Genomic DNA, 22,629 nt, shown 5'->3' on the forward strand with positions numbered 1-22,629 from the left:
GTTTGCCAGGGTCACGGTCTCTGTTTTACATGTGAGGAAGCAGAGGTCTGCCTAACTACCTGTCTCCGCAGGATTCCCACGGGACCTCGATGCACCTCTGGGTAGATGAGAGGTTGCCTCTTTTCCAGTTACTCCCTTGCTTTTCCCATGGTGAAGATCAGCAAGAGGCCTTGTAAGAAGCCCTTGACACAGATGCTAGCCAGAGAGCTGGTGGAGACAGTAGAAGGTGACCCTGGATCTCACCACCTGTCCCTTTGCCTTCTTGAAGGCTCCTGCCCGACACCTGAGCCCAGCCCCACCGAGCAGGCGAGTTTAGAGCAGGCAGAAGAGCTGTCTATCTGAAGGGAGGAACCTACTGCTTTAAGGATGATTAAAAAAATGTAGCTTCACCCAAAGCCAGGATTTTCTTCCACGGCATGGGAATAGGGAAAAAGAAAAGGAAAAACGGTAAGAAACCCACTGGGTTTGTTGGTTAGGAGACTCCTGCTGCTGGGCGACAGTTTTAGAAAAAAACTCTATGCTTTGAAGTGTGGCTGCTTGTTCTATTCTTGATAAACCATTGCCTTTCTCACCTGATTTCCATATCATCACTTAGAGCTCTACACGGATCTAAATATATATGCTTATACTCAGATGTGTTCTTTTCTCCTGATTATCTAATCTTTGAAGAAATCGCTACAATTGTTCCCTGCCCAGGCTGACTGCACTGTTCATAGCAAGCCATCCATTGTGACCAACTCCTTGAAGTCAGTAGGCATCTTCCCTCCAGTCAGGTCTTGAGGAGGAAGCTCCGTGGCCTTGCCCACGGCCCGTGAGCTCTCCATTCCATGTGAAGTTGAAGCAAGCTTTCTGCGGTGGAGGCCAAGTCACTGATATAAAGAGGCTTTTGTACTCCCAAGTTTTGCGTTGGATTTTCAGTGTGGTAAAGACATCTATAGGATCTAAACGAGCAGCAGGAAACATTACTTCCTCATCACACAATTCAAAAGAGTCACAGGTGAATTTTGCATTTGGTATTGTAAGAGCTTCTCAATTAACAATGGCAGATGCCACCCAGAGTTTCCTCCCCCACCTCAAAAAAAAAAAAAAAGAATTAGAAAAAGGCTCCTTTACCATACATTTATTCATTTCCCAACAAGTTTCCCGCCTGCTTCGAGAAGACTTTTTAAAAACACACACTTTGAGTTACAAATAACGTTTAGTGCAGAAGGAACACCTAGGATGTTTGCTAATGACTGTGGCAGAAAAGGAACATATTTTTGAAACTGGGGCACACAGGAGGCCCCAGGTTCTCTTCCTGTTTCTCCATGGACTGGCTGGGGAACCAGAGGTCCTCTCATCTCCACTTTTCAAAACCTCCAGCAGTCTCTATGCAAAGTGCCTCCTCTGTATGCTACGTACCTGGGATGAGAACGTGTTCCCGATTGAGAAAAATTGGTAAAACTGTTTGTATGGTGAAAACGTAGTGATAAATGTGGGCAGGGAACCCATGAATGCCTTCTCATGGATTGCAGCGGGCTCCGTTTTCATGGCCATAAAAGTTGACTGTAGGGAAGTCACGGTGCGTTAAAATACAGTAGAAGTGCTGCTGGTTACACCTGTGCATTTTACAAACCTCTGCACCTCCCACTGGATACCCACTGGGTACAAAGAAGAGGAGAGAGTTGCATATGGAATCAACGGAAGTACTCCCAGGTAGCCTGATGCCATCCGTTTCAAAGTTTAGACTTCATAGTTGATAAGGGTCAAAAGCAGAAGTGATGCCTTTGGCTTCTTAGGATGGCCATGGATGGTGAATTTCATGCCATCCAAACTCTCAAATATTCCAGAAGCCATTCTCCAGATAATCAAAAGAGACCCCCGACTCAGTTTTTCCTCTCCTTCTCCCATTGTCCTCCATGCTATTCCTTACACTCCACAAGTAAGTGAAACCATATAATTGACACTCTCTGCTTGACTTATTTCACTCAGCATAATCTCTAGTCCCATCCATGTTGATACAAAAGTTGGGTTGACTATCCTCTTTTCAAAGAGATCCTAGTTTGGCACAGGTAAAATAAATTAATCTCAGTGCCTTGCCATGAGCACAAGTAGGGATTTTAATAATTGTAATGAGGAAGTTCAAGGCAGACCTTTATTGTGATGGCATATTTGAACTAAGTTGGGTTTTGAAAGGTGGTAGAAGTTGAGAAGGCTGAAAAGTAGAAGAAAGGCATTGCAAGACTGAATGATGCAGTGGAAGGAAAGCACACAGCGAATGTTAGGAGCCTTCCATGTGGCTGGCGGGTTGCAGTGTGGGAGCAGTATGGCTCTGGGGGGGATAAGTCTGGGAAGGTGCAGGAGGGTGGGAGCCCCAACAGTGCAGAGTTTGGATCTTTTCCTATCAGACACGGTGATGGTCATGTTTGCTTTTAGAAGAGAAAGGAATCTTAGGAGGAGAAGAAACTTGGAAATGGAACACCTGTTAGGAACATTTTGCAGTGGAAGGTAACGCATGCAACCACAGGGCCTGAACCATGGCCGTGGAGTAGTGAGTAGATCACAGAAGACGGTAGAACCAACAGGGCTTTCCACTCATTGAACCCCGTAGAGCAAAAGAAAGAAATGAATAGAGGATTCGTTCTAATTTTGTTGACTGAGTGGATGGTGAGGCCATTCGCAGGAAACCCCAATGAAACAAATGCTTTTGTCCCCCAAATATAGGGTCTGGCAAATTGCAAGTCTTAGCAGATTTAGGTCAGACTTACCTGGATCCTCCAACAGAGAGAGAGAGAGAAAACATGAACCTTCATGTAAAAATCAGGCCATCGTGAGACCCTTTCAATGAACTTCAATAGGATGGGACACAATCTCTCAAAAAGAGAAGGTGGCCTTTTTTTTTTTTTCTCTGTTTTTGTCATTTTGAAGACTAATTTTTTTTTTTTCTTCATCTTTTCCCTGATCATATTTCAAGGTTTTGTTTTTACTCATCAGAATGACAGGAAGTTTTCAAAGTGTGTTTCCTTCAAGTTTGGCCTCAGCCTTATTTTCAGGATTAGGCGTTTGTTTTTCCATTTGCCTCCATGACAACCAAGCCCAGAATTCCTATATATAGTCATCCAGCGCCCATTGTCCCCCTGGCCATTGTAGCATAATGTCGTGCATCCAGGCCAGAGAGCTTCGCTGGTGAAGGAAGATGGGGAGGCGCCGGGGTCCTTGGCCTGGAGATTTTCAAGGCACAATCAAAAGAAGGAAATAAAATAGTGTGGCTGCCTCTGGAGATTTATGTTCCCCTTTAGACACTATCCAGAAGGAGTTGAAATGTCTCGTGTTCCATAGCTTTGTTTCTAATACGATTTTCTTTTAGAGTGGCCCACAGAGAGCATTTTTGAGGCTCTTCAAAGGAAGTGCTTGGAAAGTTGCATTGATGATTTGTACTTGGTGGTATTCTTCTGGAGGCCAGGTTCTGCTCTGTGTTAATAGTGTGAAATAAACAACAGGTATCTTGAGGAACAGAGGGAGTTGAGTTTCAAAGGGATTCAGATAGAACCTAAGAAAAGTTATTAAATAAGTAAACTTTTTGAGTCTGTGAATCATCCTGGCAGTGTATTCGTAACTTCAAATGATAGGTGATAAATGGACAGATAGGCAGACAGGCCCACATTTAAGAAAGTTGTACACAAATTCAATCCTGCAACATTTTCCTACATATCTTTTCTCATAAGTACCTTTCTTTATGAAAGGACTGTGAGTTTCTGTGGCTATAAAAGTATGTAAGGTACTATTCCTGCTGATCTAAAATGTAAGCTCCACAAGGATCCTTGTTTTTTCTTACTGATGTATCCCAAGTGCTTTGAGGTGCCTGGCACGTAGAAGCCTCTCAATAAATATTCTCTAAATTAATCGAAAACTGGGAACAAATATATAGACTGATGTAGTAGAAACTCTTATTTGATGTGATCAATACCCACCTTCTCAGTTATATTTGAAAGTTACTAAATGCAGGGAATCCTTTTTAAAATGTCTTAAGCATCTTATTTTCATCTACAAAATAGATTCATTCACCACTATTGAGATGTAGGGCCAAGCGTATGTATTGGAGTCCTTCAGTTGAAGTTCCCCATTTCCTCCCTGGCATAAAAGACAGGCATCCTCGTTGTATCATGTGTCACTTCCAGAGTCCGCTTCTTTTAAGTGGAGTGGTAATTTAGACATTCGTGAAACAGTCTTAGAGCATAATCCTTCTAGATTTTTATGTCCTTAATCTTTTATAGTTGGTCTTGCCAAAACATAATTTGACATAAAAAAAATTGGTTTTAGCAACTTGACTTTATCAAGTCTTTCCAAAGCATTCAATGTAGCTTTCATAGAAATGACACCTTGTGCCCATATTTCATCATTTTAGGTCATATTAATGACGTCAGACAAGCTCGGTAGCAAATAGGACAGGTACAGAGAAGTCTGGGAGCTAATCCAGTGGGTTGTTGTTAACATCAGCTCAACTGTTGGAAGCAGAGATGGATGGGCCTGCTGGAGGGTAACCCCCAGCGCTAGTCCAGACACTGCTGCGTTCGGTCTTCTTGGGTCAAGGTGTTTTAGGGTCAGAGGCATTGGTCTGGCCAAATGTGATGGTGGAGGTTGCTTAAGGGACTGTGTGAGTGTAATGTGAGGTGTAATGAGATCAGGGCGAGAAACCCAGTGTGTCTGTGCTGACAGAGCACCGAGGAGAGCAATGTCCTATCTGGATTGTTGGGAAAAGTCATCACAGTGTAGACGACATTTCAGCGGCACTTTGAAGGATGGGTAGGTATTTGTCAGGCAAAAAGAGGAGGAAGAGTGCTTGGTGGCCCTGGTCAAGGACTCCCAATGGTGAAATAGGCAGAATGTGCAACTGGGAATTGAGAATGAGCTAGAAGTGAGGTTGAACACCTGCTCTGGGGCCAGACTGAAGAGCTCTACATTCTGCACTCAGGAATCAAGACCTCGCCCTTGGGCCCGGTGGCATAATCCTGTCATAACCATGTGAGTGATAACATGTCTGTGATGTGCTTGCTGGCTGGAGTGGAACAGATATCTGAGGAAGGAAGACCAGATTGGAGACTGTTCCAGCTGCCCATGCAGGATATGAGGGCCTGAATGAACAATGGGAAGGGAAGGCTTAGAGAGGGAAGTGGTTGGAGCTGAGCGGGACACAGGTCTCTGGGACAGTGTACTTGGCTCAGGTGCTGCTGCCAAGGACAGCTGGGAGGAAGAATCTGACAGCTGAAACTAGAACGAAGTGGTGAGCCATTCACTAACGTTCAGACACGTGGGCAAAGGAACAAAAGGGCAAAAGAAGTGTGGGCAAAGAGGAGATCGGCCTTCAGCACCTCAGGTGTAGAGAGTCTGACAAATTTTTTTTTTTTTTTAAAGATTTTATTTATTTATTTGACAGAGAGAAATCACAAGTAGTCGGAGAGGCAGGCAGAGAGAGAGGGAAGCAGGCTCCCTGCTGAGCAGAGAGCCCGATGCGGGACTCGATCCCAGGACCCCGAGATCATGACCTGAGCCGAAGGCAGCAGCTTAACCCACTGAGCCACCCAGGTGCCCGAGTCTGACAATTTTTTTTTCAGCATTAGAGGAAGACTCCGTCATCTCAGAGCTTGCTCAGTTTCTCATGGCAGCAGGATTTTCTCGTCCCCACAGATACCTGGGTCAGTAGCACAGATGTGAAAACACATAGAGTCTCTTTGTCCTTTGCCCACATTTATTAGCAGTTGCATGATAGAAGTTGCATGGCATTCCAGAAGTTTCCCAGCTATTAACTAAAGTAGATCTTTAACTGCTCTCTTGGTGTTATTAGTGTCCCCTTATCCAGTTTTCTATGATTTCTTGACTGAAAATAGTGAGCTGTATTTCCAGCATTTTGGAGGTCCCATACTTTGGATATTTACAGTAGTTGCAGTTCAGTTATTCACAGGTAATATTCTATTTCTGGTTCCTTCTACTACCAGACTTGAGTTGCTAAATTGCCTGTTTGTTTAGTTTTTTAAGGGGTAACTAATTTTATTTTTTATTTATTTTTATTAACATAGAATGTATTATTTGTTTCAGGGGTACAGGTCTGTGATTCATCAGTCTTACACAATTCACAGCACTCACCACAGCACATACCCTCCCCAGTGTCCATCACCCTCCCACCCTCCTCCCCTCTGGCAACCCTCAGTTTGTTTCCTGAGATTAAGAGTCTCTTATGGTTTGTCTCTCTGGTTTTGTCCCATTTCATTTTTTCCTCTCTCCCCCTATGATCCTCTGCCTTATTTCTCAAATTCCACATATCAGCAAGATCATATGATAATTGTCTTTCTCTAATTGACTTCTTTTGCTTAGTGTAATACCCTCTAGTTCCATTCATATTGTTACAAAAGGCAAGATTACATTTTTGATGGCTGCATAGTATTCCATTGTGTATATGCTGCATAGTATTCCATTGTGTATATATACCACATCTTCTTTACCCATTCATCTGTTGATGGACATCTAGGCTCTTTCCATAGTTGGGCTATTACGGACATTGCTGCTGTAAACACTGGGGTGCAGGTGCCACTTCGGATCAATACATTTGTATCTTTGGGGTAAATACTTAGTAGTATGATTGGTGGTTATAGGGTAGCTCTATTTTCAACCTTTTGAGGAACCTCTGTACTGTTTTCCAGAGTGGCTGCACCAACTTACATTCCCACCAACAGTGTAGGAGGGTTCCCCTTTTTCAGCATCCTGGCCAACATCTCTCATTTCCACACTTGTAAATTTTAGCCATTCTGACTGGTGCAAGGTGGTATCTGTCTCATTGTGGTTTTGATGCCCTGATGCCGAGTGATGTTGAGCACTTTTTCATGTGTCTTTTGGCCATTTGGATATCTTTGCCGAAATGTCTGTTCATGTCTTCTGCCCATTTCTTTTTTTTTTTTTTCTTATTTAGGATTTTATTTATTTATTTATTTGATAGGCAGAGGGGCAGGCAGAGAGAGAGAGAGAGGAGGAAGCAGGCTCCCTGCGGAACAGAGCTCCCAACGCGGGGCCCGATCCCAGGACCCTGAGATCATGACCTGAGCTGAAGGCAGAGGCTTTAACCCACTGAGCCACCCAGGCACCCCTCTTCTGCCCATTTCTTGATTGGATTATTTGTTCTTTGGGTGTTGGGTTTGATATGTTTGATAATCATCTGTAGAGATTTTGGATACTAGCCCTTTATCGGGTATGTCTTTTGCAAATATCTTCTCCCATTCTCTTGGTTGTCTTTTGGTTTTGACTGTTTCCTTTGCTGTGCAAAAGCTTTTGATCTTGATAAAGTCATTTTTGCCCTTGCTTCCCTTGCCTTTGGTGATGTGTCTAAGAAGAATTTGCTGCATCTGAGGTCAAAGAAATTGCTGCCTGTGTTCTCCTCAAACATTTTGATGGATTCCTGTCTCACATTTAGGTCTTTCTTCCATTTTGAGTCTTTTTTTTAATGTATGTTGTAAGGAAATGGTCTAGTTTCATTCTTCTGCATGTGGCTGTCCAATTCTCCCAACACCATTTGTTGAAGAGACTGTCTTTTTTTCCATTGGACATTCTTTCCTGCTTAGTCAAAGATTAGTTAGCCATAAAGTTGAAGGTCCATTTCTGGGCTCTCTGTTCTGTTCCATTGATCTATGTGTCTGTTTTTGTGCCAGTACCATACTGTCTTGATGATTATAGCTTTGCAATAGGACTTGAAGCCCAGAATGGTGATGCCACCGGCTTTGCTTTTTCTTTTTCAATACTCCCCTGGGTCTTCAGGGTCTTTTGTGGTTCCATACAAATTTTAGGATTATTTGTTCCATTTCTGTGAAAAAAGTCGATGGTATTTTGTTAGGGATTGCATTAAATGTGTAGATTGCTTTAGGTATCATAGACATTTTCACAATATTTATTCTTCCAATCCATGAGCATGGAATGTTTTTCTATTTCTTTGTGTCTTCCTCAGTTTCTTTGTAAGTATTGTATAGTTTTCTGAGTACAGATTTCCTTGCCTCTTTCATTAAATTTATTCCTAGGTATCTTACGGTTTTGGGTGCATTTGTAAATGGGATTGACTCCCACTGCTATTCAACATAGTACTAGAAGTCCTAGCCTTAGCAATCAGACAACAAAAAGGAATAAAAGGCATCTGAATTGGCAAAGAAGTCAAACTCTCACTCTCTGCAGATGATACGATACTTTTTGTGGAAAACCCAAAAGATTCCACCTCGCCTGTGTTTCTCAAGAAAATTAGAATTCAGGCATTATTTTGAACTTTCTATGCTATTTTAGAAGATTTTAAATTCTCCCTTATGCGATCTACCCTACTCTCTGGCATACATATTTTTCCATTCAGACTCATCCTCTGATCTTCATTCCTTTTCCGTGTCGGAATTAAGTGACTTTTTCTCATTGTGGTATAAATGGAGTTATTTCATTTCTATTTAAGACTTAAGGTGGAAGTGTGGTGAATCGAACATTCCAGCATCTTCATATCTAGTGTTACTTCATTAATGAACACACTGACTAGTACTAGTTATTAATGGGCACTCAAAGTTTCTTTTGTCATTCTCCTCCGTCTCTCTTCTTCCAACATTCTGTCAGTCACCACATACTGATTTTGCTTCTTCTCCACTTAGCTCTTTGTGGATGCCTCTATCAAGATGTTTATTTCTCTGCATTTATCATAATGAGTTCTTTACATGTCCATCTGAGACAGTGAGCTGCTTGAGGGCAGGAAATCCTGTGCCCAGAACTGAGTCTTCTGTTGACATAGATGCTCGGTAAGTATTTGCTAAACAAATGGATATAATTGAAGTATTTGCCCCCCTTGGGCACCCCTCATGTGCTTGCCTAAGATCCTTTGTCTTTTAATTTTCTCCTGGTACTTGGTTCACGCTGACCAAAAGAGCCTGCCTCCCCAAGTCTACACGAAAGTTTAGCTCTGATAGAATTAAGTGTGGTTGCTGGCACCAAGATCCTTCTGCCACTTTTGTACCTTCACTCACATCCTCTCTGGAGCTGCAGAAAATTGAGAATCGATCTTCCTGTACAGCTTCCCTTTTGGATCACTCAGTACATAAGGGGGTTCTCCTCTGCAGCACCCACAATCTACTGCCCAACTGATTCTTACTCTTCTTTGGGTCTCCTTAATCTTGCAACAGCTAAATTCCCCTGGTACTCACTCTTCATTTATTCTCCTTGCCATCAGTGGGGTTAAGTTTGCCAGACATGGAGAAGGCCTGTGTTGTCACAACAGCTCTGCTCACCCCTCTGCTAGAGCCCAGCTCTGAGAAGGTGTCTTCTTGGACTTTGACTCTAGAGCCCGCACATAGGCTGGCACTAAGAGGGGTGTTAACTAAATGTTTGTAGCCTCAGAATATTCCAGAATGCTTCATTCTGTCATGCTTTTTGTACTGCCAGAGTTCACGTATTTGTCATTCATCTTTATAAAATCAAATTTCTTAACGATTGTTTCTCTGCTGGCTAATTTTTCAAGAAAAGAGAAGAAAGAAAAAAGCCCCTTGAAGTGATAGTCCCCTGGGTTTGGTGACATTCTGGGAGATAGACTTTAACAAGATGGTCTTCCACTTCTTCAGGAACATGACTCAGTGAGAGGGCTGGGAGGTTTCCTCTGGAACCCAGCCCTTTCCTTGGTTCAAAAGCCTGTCCAAGAGCCACCGGAAAGCAGCCACCCGTCTCCGGGCCATGTACCTTTCTTTTCCAGCCAAATCCCACCTGAGGAATTTCAGAGCAGCATTATTTTAGGGCAGGTTATCAGGCATCTGTGCAAGTGTAACATTTGGGCCGGCAGGTTTCTGATGCTGGGTATCTGCTGTGTTCTCCTGCGCAGCCTGCTGGTGGACTTGTCGCCTATGTGATGCCGTGTTTTTGTTTTTATAAAGCATCTTAAAATTTTGGATATTCTTTTTCTTTCCCACGTACCTTGCTTTATTTTTTCCCCCCACATGCTCTGAAAGGCCCATTCACATCCCATTCACTGTTATCCCCTATCTGTTCTGTTTTCATTTCTATCTATTCTAAAATGATTTTCATGGCTTTCAATCTTTCTGTCACCTTTTCTCCCTGCTCTCTGCTATGTATTTATTGTTGATGGACCACTCGGATGTTCTTTCTCATTCTTCTGACTTGTATAACGGGACCCCAGGTCACCATTGGATATAGACACCTGATGGGCAAGACTCAGATTTTAGAGTCTGATGAATCTTTGGTGAAATCCAACCTCTGCCTCTTACTAGCCGTGTAACCAACTGCCTCAGCTACCTCATGGGTAAAATTGGGATGAGAACCAAACTGCACACTGTAGTTGTGAGAATTAATTGCTGGCTTTTCAATAAATTACAAACCTACATCCATAAGCACCATGACCATCCGTGCTAAAATTCGAGTTTGATCTTGATTTTACAAAATATATTTTTATAGACTGGTGACAAAATGGATAGCTACCCATGACTTAGATTCATCTTACAACTATAGCTGTACCTGATAATATAATTTCTAAAGCTTTGCATGTAAATAAATTCACAAGAGAATTAAGCTTTTAGATGGCAGGCATATGTCAGGATTGGGTTAGAAACGTAGGGACCAGCCTGGTCTCTGTTGTTGGTTTCCCCTGTAAGGATTACTGGCCATCTAATTGAAAAAGATGTGATCTGAGTGACCACCTCGGGTTCAGTTTCCCCCTGCATTCCCTCCCTCTGCTTCCGGTGCTGTATATCTCAGTGACCACAAACCTGGCTGGCAGAAACAGGGTTTTTTCACTTTCTGTAAGCTCAGAATGAAGAAAATAGTCTTCATGATGATTTTTAAACCTCTGTGACGTGTCCCTTCACTACTAACAATCTGCTTGCCTTTCTAACCTGGGCACAAAAACGACCCTTTTCCTGTTCCTCAGGCTGTGTCTCGTGAACAAGTTGGAATGTTATGTCGTTTGGCAAATGGGCTTTTTTAAGATCGGTGGAATCATACACGCTCACGTCTTTGTCACTTTAGTGCCCAAAGTGCTAAAATTGTACATTATTCACAAACTCCCAAGTGAGAGAGAATGAGAGACATAGTGTGTCTTGGCACCGGAGAGGAAAGTAAAGCTCTAGGAAGACCCAAAAAGTTGTAACCTGGGCATTATTACAAATGTACCATAAGTGGTGGGATTTGCCTATCTTTGTAAATAAACCTGTCCATCTGATTTTAACCAGAAAAAAATAAAAAGGAATCCATAACATGGTACACACGGCTGTTCCTTTTGCATTGCCATTTACAAAGGAAGAGCGCTGAGCCTCCCTTTCTTGGAATGCTTTCCCTCACCACTTCTTGCATTTCTGTTTCCTCAAGTTTCGTGTAACATATATATACTGAAGTTAAAATTTAGAATTCGTTTTTTGAGACGGATGGAATGAAATGCAATAGACCCTAGAGACAAGACAAATGTGTTAAATCAAAGAAGACTCCCTTCCCTTGGAGGGAGTCTCCCTAAGAGATTAGTGCAGGTGTGAAGTTGGGGTGGATGGAAGGTAGAGGGAGATGAATTTACCTGGCTTATGATTTGAGTCGAAACAATGGACTTTACGCTTCTATAATAAAGGAATCGAAACTGTCGGAGGCCTATGTCTGAGGTGACCACCAGCCTCCATGCTAGCCTTCAGGACTCGCTGAGTTGGGTATCGAGTCTTGGAGGGAGTTGGCAGCTACTTTTGGAAAAACGGACCGTTCCTTGGGACGTTCATTTTGGTTTCTGGGTAGATTTGTGGGTGGCCGAGAGCTCACAAGCAATAAGACCTGGCTTTGGCCTTGTTGGTCCCAGAATTTCAATCCGGCAGAGCAAAGAGCAAACAGGAGGATGGGGGGCTCATGGGGGAGGCTGGCAGAGCAGTGCCCAGCCCACGGCTCAGGCCTGTGTTAACAAGAGAGGGGGAGTACACCTTGCGCTTCCTCGTGCGCTTCCTTGTGCCTGCATTTAAGCAGAAACTAGTCTTGAGAGCTTAAATAGAAAACATCTTGAACAATCCATGCGGTGGTAAACAAACCTGCTATTGAAAGGAAGAATGAGAAGTTGACAATTGCATTATTGTGATCCTGAGTGGGTTCATCAGCTAGGGTTGAGGAATAAAGAAACCAAAGATAAAAGACTTGAGTAAAATGAATTCGGTTGTGTCATTCCTTTCTTCCTTTGTCTTCAGTTTACACCTGGTAATGAACCCATGGAGGCTCAGAGGTATTGTTCAAGTTTCCTTTTGTTTTATTTTTGTGTGTGTGGCAGGTTTGTTTACAATTTCCAAAGGGGTTTTTTCTCCATCTTGAGGAATACGAATTGAGGAGGGGGAGGAGGAGAACAAGAAGGGAAGGTATTTTAGTATTTTGAAGACAGGAGGCGGCCTCACAATAAGGGAGGCTGCTCTGGTTTTTGTTTTTCTTCTCCAAGAGGCCAAAGGGATGGATGGTACTAGTTTTCATCAAATACGGGTTTTACAGAATTCCTTCGTGTCCTGCCTCGGGGAATCGTGCTTTGGAAAATGAAGTGTCCGTCAAATCAGGAGGAGGCTTGTACAGTTTCTAACCCCTTCCCCCCTTGCTTTTTGAAAGGCTTTTAAAAAAGAGCCCTTTGTTTTCTTTTCAAGGAAAGTTACACTGAAATTCATCTGAGGGGTATTTAGGACTCCGTTCATGTCATTCATAGGCAGCTGTAGGTTATACAGGACAAAGTTGTCGAAAGTGTAGCCTCAACATTCAAAGCAGCACGTTGGGAAGAGGTTCAAGACCTTTCCCTCCTCTCTTTGAGTCTTTAAGAAACCGAGATTTTTCCCACCTCCCATCTAGATCAGATTTCTCCACCACATTTCTCCACTGGAGCTTCTCAGGGGTAAGATTTATGGCTGTCATTTCCGACATTTTTCCTCCGGATTGCAAACTTGAAAATACCTTTCAGGGAAACTTATTTGGAATTTCATTTTAATGGGATTTATGAATAAATCTCCATCTTAATGCTGACTAAGCTTTAAACATCCATTCCAGGAGAACACTATTAGATCTTTATATTTTAAATTTTAAATCACTTGACTGTGAAGGCATAAAACATTTTTATATTTGCGAGTGCCATGTGCTCGAGCATTTCCGTTAAAGACCTTTTGGTTGGGGGGGGGGGTTGGCTTGAATAATTCTGGGCTGCAGAGGAGGACATATGACATCATCGACTTTTCCTTTCTCACCACGGTGCCTGTGTACTTGCTGTGCGTTTATTTATCTCCCCTATGGGGACGGGTGGGTGCTCTGCGGCAGCCCGTTACCATGCTGCTGTTTCCTTTAGACCACAGTTGACTTTCTTCCTTCACTTTGAAACCTGTCACCTCAGAGTTTTATTTTTAAATGCCGTGAGCCCTCAAAGTCAGACGAGAAGAAGAGACACTTCCTTCCTACCTGCCTTTCCCCAGATCTGTGTGGTAGGATGTAAATGAAGATGAAAGGTGGATCGTAGTCATCGTCTTTTAAAAAAAAAAGAAAAGAAAGAAAAGAAAAAACACTGCAGACTAATGTCAGGGGTTTTCAGGGGTCAAAGCTCCACTGTGTTCTCTGTGTCCGGTGTCCTCTTCCCCGTCTGTCCACAGACTCCTCCTATTCCGAACCTCCAGATGTTCAGCAGCAGTTGAACCACTATCAGTCCGCTGCGCTGGCGAGGAACAACAGCCGCGTCAGCCCCGTGCCTCTCTCCGGGGCAGCCGGGGGTGCCGAGCAGAAAACCGAGGCTGTTCTGCACTGCGAATTCTGTGAATTCTCCTCTGGCTACATCCAGAGCATCAGACGCCATTACAGGGACAAGCATGGTGGGAAGAAGCTCTTCAAGTGCAAAGACTGCTCCTTTTACACAGGCTTTAAGTAAGTGGCGTGAAGAACGGCCTTGAGAAACAAGGTGGCTGCGCCTGCTCCGCCCCTCACCACACACTTCCCTCCATTCTTCTGGGGAGGGATCGGGTCCAGTCTTCACAAAAGGAGGCTAGTTCCAGAGGACTGCTTTGGGGCTTGTGGAAGGTGTTTTGGGAATGAAGCAGTCGCTATATCAGAACAAACAAGTTTAAATGTTAGAGTAAATGGGCAGCCAAGAAGTGTCAGAGTGTGGTAAGGGATTTCTTGGGCCCAGTGCATGAAGCTATGTGTGTTTTTTCCTGTGGAGGACTATCCTCCCTTTTTTAGATTTGTCTTTAGGGGGAAAATCTGTGTTTCTGAAAGCAAAATCAAAGCCAAGAGAGAACATCCAGCAATTATGATTTCCCTGCTACCCTTACAGAAAATTCCTATTTCTTAAGATCATATTGTTGAGAGACACCCAGAGAATCAAGACTCCAGCGCTGTGAAGACTAGAACTGAACAACTGTAGAGACATTGTTTCCGATCCAGAAACAGATAATCCAAAGCCACCTTTGCCCCTGTGTATAATAGAATCAGTGAGCTCAAGGAACAGAGTGCTTCCTGTCACGTGTTCTGGACGCTTCTGATCTAATCTCATTCTGTGCAATACTGCTTAGTTTAGCGGTTATGAGTGCAGAATGTGGAGCCTGGCTGCCTGGGTTTGAACCCCAACTTTGCCGCAGGCTGGCAGTATGACTTTGGACAAGTCCCTAAGCTTCTCTGTGTCTCCTGGTCCTTATCTACAAAATAAAGATCATATTGTTGAGAGACAACACTTATAACCTCACTTATACAACTCGTAGGAGGAATAAATGAACCAATATATCTAAAGTGCTCAGAATAGTGCCTGGCGCAAAGGAAACACTAATAAGCATTATAATATCATAGCCAGCCATTATAATACTATAATATTAGATGGCTGTATTACAGGTGTAAAGCTATTATTATCTCCTCCTACTGTAGTTAGTACCTGAGCCATAGGCCACTCTAGTACTTCAAGACAGGCTTCATGGCCAACAAAAAGCAATCGGAAGAACAAGGTTCTTTTCCACCAACACTTTAGTTGATGGGATTCGATGGGAAGTGTGTTACAGCTCTGACTATTAATTCAGTTGTTTTTCAGATAAATATGTATGTGACCTTAGAATTGAGAAAAGGCTAAAGACTCAGATAACAAGGGCCCACTGACAGGTGTACATGTTTCCCCAGAGAGAAGCACTTGAGTTAATAAGAAAGGGACCTTGCCCCTTAGACTCATGGTTTCATCCATTTTTATGAGACACCGAAGGCTTTGTAAATGGTGAAGTTTTGAAAAGGATAGAGGGGAAGGCAGCAGTAGCCTTCCGCCTTCAGGCTGGTACACCCAGCCTGAGTTTAGTTTAGCAGATCTTCAGCCGCCATGACGTCCCAGCCAACTTGCCATCTCGGCCCTGACCTGTGCGGAGTCACGTAGGCAGCTGCGAAGTCCTCCTCCTTCCACGCACAGTGAGAACCTCTTTCTCTTAGGGACTTTGGCTTTTTGCTTTTCATCGGCAGCTTCTCATCTTCTAGAATAAGGTGTTTGGGGAAGTCCATTTCTTTCCAAAGTAAGCCCTGACCCCAGCCAAGTGGCAGAAATTTTCAAAAAGGAAGTTAGCCCTGCACAACAAGGTCCAGGTAGTGGATGAGTGACCAAGGAGCTTGTGGTCTGGAAACATGATGAACGACTCTGGTTTGGGCCCTCAAGCCGGGGGAGTCCCATGCAGAAGCCTAGTGAGGTAGCCCCCAGGGGATGTGGGAGTGACACGATCCCTTGTCACACTCCTCACCTGTCTCCCCCGCCCCCACACCTCTCTCTCAGATCTGCTTTTACTATGCACGTGGAAGCTGGGCATTCGGCGGTTCCCGAGGAGGGCCCCAAAGATCTCCGCTGTCCTCTCTGCCTCTATCACACCAAATACAAACGCAACATGATTGACCACATCGTGCTGCACCGAGGTAATCTTCCTAAATGTGGTTTTCTTGGGGCGTGGGCTGCGGGCGGCATTTCAGGGACACCCCTCTCGAGGTGGCCGCTTTGCCCTGGTCCCTGGTTCCTCCCCTTCTCTCCAGGTAGGAAATCACATTGGATGACCACAGTGACAGCCCATGATCCTACCACAAGGATCTGCTCCACGTGGAGGGAGGCAAAGGTGATGGGTTGGGCAGTGAACACTTCTGGGCCTCCCAGCGTGAGGGGTTTTTACATTCTGATTCCTCTGCCCTCACCGCCTTGCTGAGGAAGGAGCGAATGGGAGACAGAACGGACGGGTGAGGATTCATTACAAAATGTGAGGAGCTGTGTGGTTGCAGGCGATTCGCTGGCGGGAGTCTGAAGCGATGATTTCCAAAGCAGAGCGTGGAGTATCCCATGAGATGAATGGAGAGAGGAAAAAGTCTTAAAAATAAAAGTGGTCTGATGTTAGAAATCCCAGAGGCTTCGGATTTAAGTTCTGGTTTTAAAGCCTCCTGTACTGGCCTGCTCTCTGATCTGTTAAGAAGAGAGGACGGTCAAGCCTACAAAATGATGCGCCGAGGGTCTGGTGCGTTCCGTGGTGGATACATACTGGGTGTTCTGGACGTGCGGCTTCCTGTTGATAAACAGGGATGGTTCTTTCAAGTCCTCTTTGGTTTTCCTTTCAGTTGAGTTTACTCTTGGCCAATTACAACACTGTTAAACAAGAGGCTTCCTCTGCATTGGAAGGAAAAATATGTTTATGTAAAAACTACTTTGTCCAAAGAAGATTCAAGCCAGAGGTAGATGGAAAAAGATGACCAGAATCCTGGTTGCTAGTCTCTTGGGCGGTTTCCGTCCACGGATCTTACATCTTTTGTTCGTGCCTTCCCTCCCTCCTCGTCCCGCTCTTCGTTCCTTGGCCTCTAACCTTAGGAGGCTTTTCCATGCTTGCCACGTGGGCCTCAGAAACTGTGAGTGTGTCTTCTGCTGTCCTGCTGAGATGTCACACACCCTGACATGCTGGATATTTTTGGAGCATTTTCAAAGTGTCCAGCATGTCCCCAGCACCACTGTCTTGGGCCATTGCATTTTGTGACATTTTGCCCATCTCTGCTGCACACCCCGTGGAAGGTTCTGTTTAGCGCCCTCAGATTTCCTTCCTGCCCAGGCCACTCTGAGGAGACATGAGGTCGCTCCTGGCTGGGACGTCCACTTGCAGGATGAGAGAAGCAGCCTCAGAACACGGAGGCAGGAATTCTTGGCCAGAGTGGTCCCACCCAGGGTGCCACGTCAGTTACCTGGCTTCTGGTCCCCCAGCCCACGTGTGGTGCGGAGAGGCCATGAGTAGTGTTCCTGCTGAGCAGACAGAAATGATGAATCCTCATTTCTGTGGTCAATTCCCCTGGCTTCCCATGTTGCTGCCTGGTGGGCTCCAAGCTTCAGTGGCTAATGAGCGGCGGTTTCTAGAAAGGGGTGTGTGTGTGTGTGTGTGTGTGTGTGTGTGTGGTGGGGGGACACAGAGTAAATGCTAAAGCTGAGAAAAGCCCTTGGAGTGCTACTCTTGACACCAAGTCACTCCTGTCCAGCAGCATCGTAAGGGCTAGTATTATTACCTGTGTTCATGCGTCGCGTGCATGAAATGTGAAACTGAGAGACACTGCTTTTTCTTGGATTCAGTGTGGTTACTCGTGGCCATCTCGGAAAGGATTTAAGGTCTCCTAAAGATACTTGTGCAAAATGACAGGATTAAAACAAATGAGAAGTTGGGGCAAATGCAGACTGAGGAGAGACCAGTCACAAGTCCCCTGGCAGTACGAGGGTGCTCAGTGACAGTTTGGGGTCCATTGAGCACTGTGAGGTGTCGTGCGCCTGTCGGCCGCGGTCTGCAGGTCCGCTCAAGAGAGCCCAGCCTCCCGCGGCGGGGAAGAAAAGGGAATCTTTTGGATTTTGGGTGTTGGCTGGACTCTGGAAGTTGTGTTCAGAAGATTGTCAGGAATCCTAGACACCAAAACCTGAGAGGAATTTCTCCGAAGTGGAGCGTGTATGACCCAGTGTGTATGATCCCCACCACGGACACAGTGGGAAGGCGCACAGGGACGGTGACAGGGGGCCGGTTGAAGCAGGGTCTCCCGAGGGCTCACGGGGCAGTGAGTCAACTCCGGGCCTCTAAGCCCGGGACCTTTCCGTCATACTGCCCGTCGGTGGTTCCTTACGGTCTCTGCTGTTTATTTGTAGAGGTCATTTATGTTAAAAGAGCCATCTAAATCTATAAATATCATCCTTATCAGGGTCGGAAAGTGCACGATCTAGAACGAAGGGGCGTTTGAGGATCAGCAGTAATAATGACAACATTAACAACAACAGATTACTGTCACTGAGTGTTGACGAGGACAGGTGCTGTACTAAGTGGGTCCAATATGTCATTTTATAGAATTCTTACAAAGCCCTATATGGTGTGGGTATTACTGTTAATCCGCCAATCACAAGGGTAAAAGATTCAGAGAGACTGAGTGTGACCCAAGATACAAATGACTAAAAAGTGACCCAGCTGGATCCAAACCCGGCCTTGTCTGCCCCACAGCCCATGCGTATAACCACCAGGCATCGCTGTCTCTTCCCTGGGAGGGTGGCTGTGTCACCCTGTTGAGCATTCTCGTGGCTGTGGCAGCTGAGCCTGAGACCGGAACCACCTGTGGGGCTGGAGGTCAGAGTTGAGGACCAGGGGACCACAGATGGCTGAGAATCTCAGAAAAACTGTGTCTGCCATCTGTGTCACGGCCTGGCTTTGGTGTCCATCTCAACCCAAAAGGGCATCTTAGTGGGAAGCTGGTCTTGACGAGTCAGGAGACAGGGCTGGGTGTCTGCCTTGCAATTTCAAGTTGGGGTTGAAATCAAAGTAACAAGAGGTGGCTCTTCCTGCACCTGGGCTCTCCTTGCTCTGGGGATGAGTAAGCATCTTTGGTCTCTAGGGCCTGCAGTAAGAGGGCTTTCTGAGGCCTGGGTTCATTAAAATACTTGGGATGAAAGGGAAGGAAAACAACTTCTGAGCTGGTCTGGGACCGAGATACAGCTTGCAAGAAGAGTTGCCTTAGCTTTTTATCTCAATAGGATGATATATTTAAATAGGGAGGAAAGGGAGGGGAGTTCATTTTATTCATGGGAAATTTGAGTGAGAAATGATCATGATTTTATGTGGGCTGTGGCAAAAGAGCATACCGTGTGCCCATGCATTCAGCAAGCATTCATTACTTGCTTGTTTTGTTTTTAAAGATTTTATTTATTTATTTATTTGGCAGACAGAGATCACAAGTAGGCAGAGAGAGAGAGAGGAGGAGGAAGCAGGCTCCCCGCTGAGCAGAGAGCCGGATGCAGGGCTCGATCTCAGGACCCTGGGATCATGACCTGAGCCGAAGGCAGAGGCTTAACCCACTGAGCCACCCAGGTGCCCCCATTACTTGCTTGTTATGTGCAGCACTATGCTAGCTTCTTGGGCAAGATAAGGTATATAAGACCCAGGGCCCTCCCTCCTCAAGGAGATGAAGCATGTGCGTAAGTCTCCATGATATAGTGAGTGATGGGTATCTAGGAGATTCATGGTGGCAGGTGTATTTGTGTTGGGAGTAGAGAAAGGTGGTGTGGAGGGGTGGCTTTCAAACTGAGCTATGATAATGTTTAAGAAGGCAAAGAAGTTTGAAGTCAGGGCATGTTAGTTTCCTAGGTAGCTTAAAACAACAGTGTACTGTCACTGCTCTTGGGCCTAGAAGTCTGATACCAAGGTGACAGCAGGGCCAGGCTCCCTCTGAAGGCTCTAGATAAGAATCTTCCTGTGGCCCTCCCCCACTTCTGGTGGCTTCCACCATCGTTGCCTTACAGCTGCGTCATTCTGGCCTCTGCCTCTGTCCATGCATGGCCATCTTCCCTTTGCATGTCTTCTGTATGTCCTCTCCTCTTCTTCTAAGAACGCTACTCATTGAATTTAGGCCTCACCCAAACTACTGTGACCTCATCCTGACTAGTTACATTCATCTGTAAGGACCTTATGTCCTAATAAGGTCTCATATCAAGGTTCTAGGTGCACATAAGCTTCTGGGGGACACTATTGGACCCACTACATGAGTGGGAAGGAAAAATTTAGACCATTCAGGTACGTGGGAGCAAGGTGTGTTGACATAGTGGTGTTTGAGTGTTCTGAGTGAGACTGAAGGGAATATAGGGGACAGGACTGGTAAAGTGTGTTCTGGCCAACTTAGATAGAGCTTGGATACCAATGTAGGAGTTTGAACTTTATTCAGTAGGCAGATGGGAAGCCAGGGTACCTGATGAATACCAGTTTAGGAAAGATTGAAGCCAAGGATCGGTAGACCCATTTCTTTCAGAAACTTAGTTCTGATCAACATTTGGTGAGATTGGCCATGATTGGACAGCTTGAAAAGGAAAAAATTAAGCCCTAAGAATTTTGTTTAAGGGAAAAGGTTGGAGGTAGGGCTTTTGTTGGGTTTTCATTCAATGCAACAAATATTTATTGAACATTCACTATAATGCTAGCATTGTTTTAATCCCTAGGGATACAGCCATGAAGAGTCAGGCAGTCTGTGCGCTGAAGGAACTTGAACTTTAATGGGAAGAGAGACCATGAATAGGGAATATTTTCATGAGTACATTTCCACTGAGTTTATCACCATCACTGGAATCACGCTGCCTTGTGCACAGACAGCTTTGCCTGGATGTATCTTGCACACCTTTGGTGCACCTGGAAAATTGGGTACAGATTGAATTACAGTTTTGCCAGATATTTTTATTTCTATTTCTGGAGCTGTGTAATCCCCGATACCGGTCTCCAGTTGGCATATTAATTTAAAGCTTCTGCTCCCCAGCCCGTAACCCCATATATGGGCAAATACTGAATTTAACTGTACCCTGCAGGTGGGCGCCTTTTGGGAACAAAACTAATCTCCCTTAATTTACCTGATCCATATCGTTTTTCTTAAGAAAAAAAAAAAGCTACAGTGAGATTGCCAGTCTTTCATTTTATTCCATGAAATTACACATTCCCTTCCATCCCCACCAAATACTTTTGCCAGTTAGAATGAGAGGTGTGGTTCCTGGCTTTCTCTGATTTGACAGTGGTAGCCTGGCTAACGTCAGAATTAGTAACTTCTTACCAGGAGCCGTTGTCCTTACGTTTGTGTGTGTCCATTTATGGTCATGTTTTGGACTCCATTGTTTTTTTAGGAACTATTGTTCTTTTCCTAATGGCTTTCTAGTACTCAGCTTTTGTCACTTACTTGGCCTAGAGTAATAGGTGGGGTTTTGGTTTGGCCCAAAGAGGGTCTCAGCCCCGGAGCAGGATCATTTGCATACGGAGTTTGTTGGCGTGAATGACTTCCAGATCTCTCCCTGCTTCGTTCAAACTTGGCACGTTGTGGGGAGGAAACCCAAGTGTGCTGTGGTCTGCCTTTCAGGAAGAATTTTTACTTGGTGACTCTGGACTCCACAGTGATGTGGTTTTTCTCTGTTTTGAGCAGAAGTGACCCTCCGCCCTCTTGGTAGTTGGAATTCAGCCGATTCTTCCACTGAGCTCCACGGGAGCTTGACAACACACCCTTCTAGGCTCTGTTGCGCTTGGGTTCCCACAGACTTCCGTGGGGCATTCCTCCTGGGCTTCGTGTCCAGCTGCAGCACCAAGCAGCCTTTGAGTAGGAAGAGATGAGAGACACAATCTATCTTGTAGTCAAACTGGTGAAGTCATAATATTTTTGCAGCCAGCTCTGGAAGCTGAGTCACAATGAGTGTGATTCAAGCCTTGGTTTCTTACCCAAGGTAATTTTGAGAGGTGTGAAGTCAAGAAAGACCCACAGTTGTCGCTGCCTTCATAGAAAAAAAAAAAAAAAAGCCTTGAGCCCTAGGCTTCTGTAGCCAAGACAGGGCTCCATCCATACCTGGAAACATTCCAGTCTCTAACTTTATGTCCTTGACTTGCCTCAGTAATGAATAACCTCATTCAGAAGGCACTGTCAGTGATTTGCCCACCTTTCCAAGTCTGTCTTGTTTTTTATCTTGGTCGTGTTAGTCGTGTTTTCAGGTAGAAAAATTAACTTTTTTTTTCCCCTAAAATGAACATCTTAGTACAAATTCACCTAACCCAGAGACTTGGAATGTTGGGGATGTCTTCGTTTGGAAATGAGAAGTCTGATGTTTCAGAGTGAGGAAGCAAGCAGGAAGCTGCCTCTTACCTGATTCAGAAGATACTCGAAAGAAGTTCAACTAGGAATGGTTGCCTTAGATATATGTCTGTAGCTCTTGAACTCTTAATCGGTTAGGAATCAGAGGCTCATCAGTGAACGGCATGCGGATCTAATGATCCAAGAGAGTTCTTTTCCGGGGGTGAAGGAGAGGAGGGTGCTGGCACAGGTCAGCCAGGAGACCTGTGCTCCCAGGTCACAACTTTGTTCTGAACCAGAGGCGTGACTTTGAGGAAGGCGTGCAGCAGGCCAGTCCTCAGCTTCCACACCAATAAACTAAAGGTAATAAAACTGACTTTGCAGAGTCTTCCGAGAATAAAAATTTAACCATGAGGGTAGAATGCCTAACAGTGCTTGAAACAGAGTGAGCTCCTGGTAAATCGCCATGGTCACTTCCATGAATCATTATTATTTAAACTCCAGGCTATTTTGAGGGCTCATGACTTTGTTAAGATTCACTTAGATCTACATAGTGAAATGGGAAACTGCAAAGAA

At 44.8% G+C, this 22,629-nt stretch overlaps 1 protein-coding gene across 9 annotated transcripts in view; it reads left to right on the forward strand.

Annotated features, from left to right (window-relative positions):
• Positions 1–22,629, forward strand: part of ZNF462 (zinc finger protein 462) — a 139,229-nt gene that overhangs the window by 90,665 nt on the left and 25,935 nt on the right. For all 9 annotated transcript variants that reach the window (XR_014302285.1, XR_014302286.1, XM_082696833.1 and 6 more), the window contains 2 exons: positions 13,620–13,887; positions 15,758–15,894. Coding sequence is in view for 7 of the 9 variants with exons in the window: in XM_082696833.1 (XP_082552959.1) it covers positions 13,620–13,887; positions 15,758–15,894 (405 nt within the window). In the remaining 2 variants the exon portion in view is untranslated. The remainder of the gene's footprint in view (positions 1–13,619; positions 13,888–15,757; positions 15,895–22,629) is intronic.

Source organism: Mustela nivalis (genome assembly GCF_964662115.1).
Source record: "Mustela nivalis genome assembly, chromosome: 13".
In the NCBI taxonomy this organism is placed as follows: Eukaryota; Metazoa; Chordata; class Mammalia; order Carnivora; family Mustelidae; genus Mustela; species Mustela nivalis.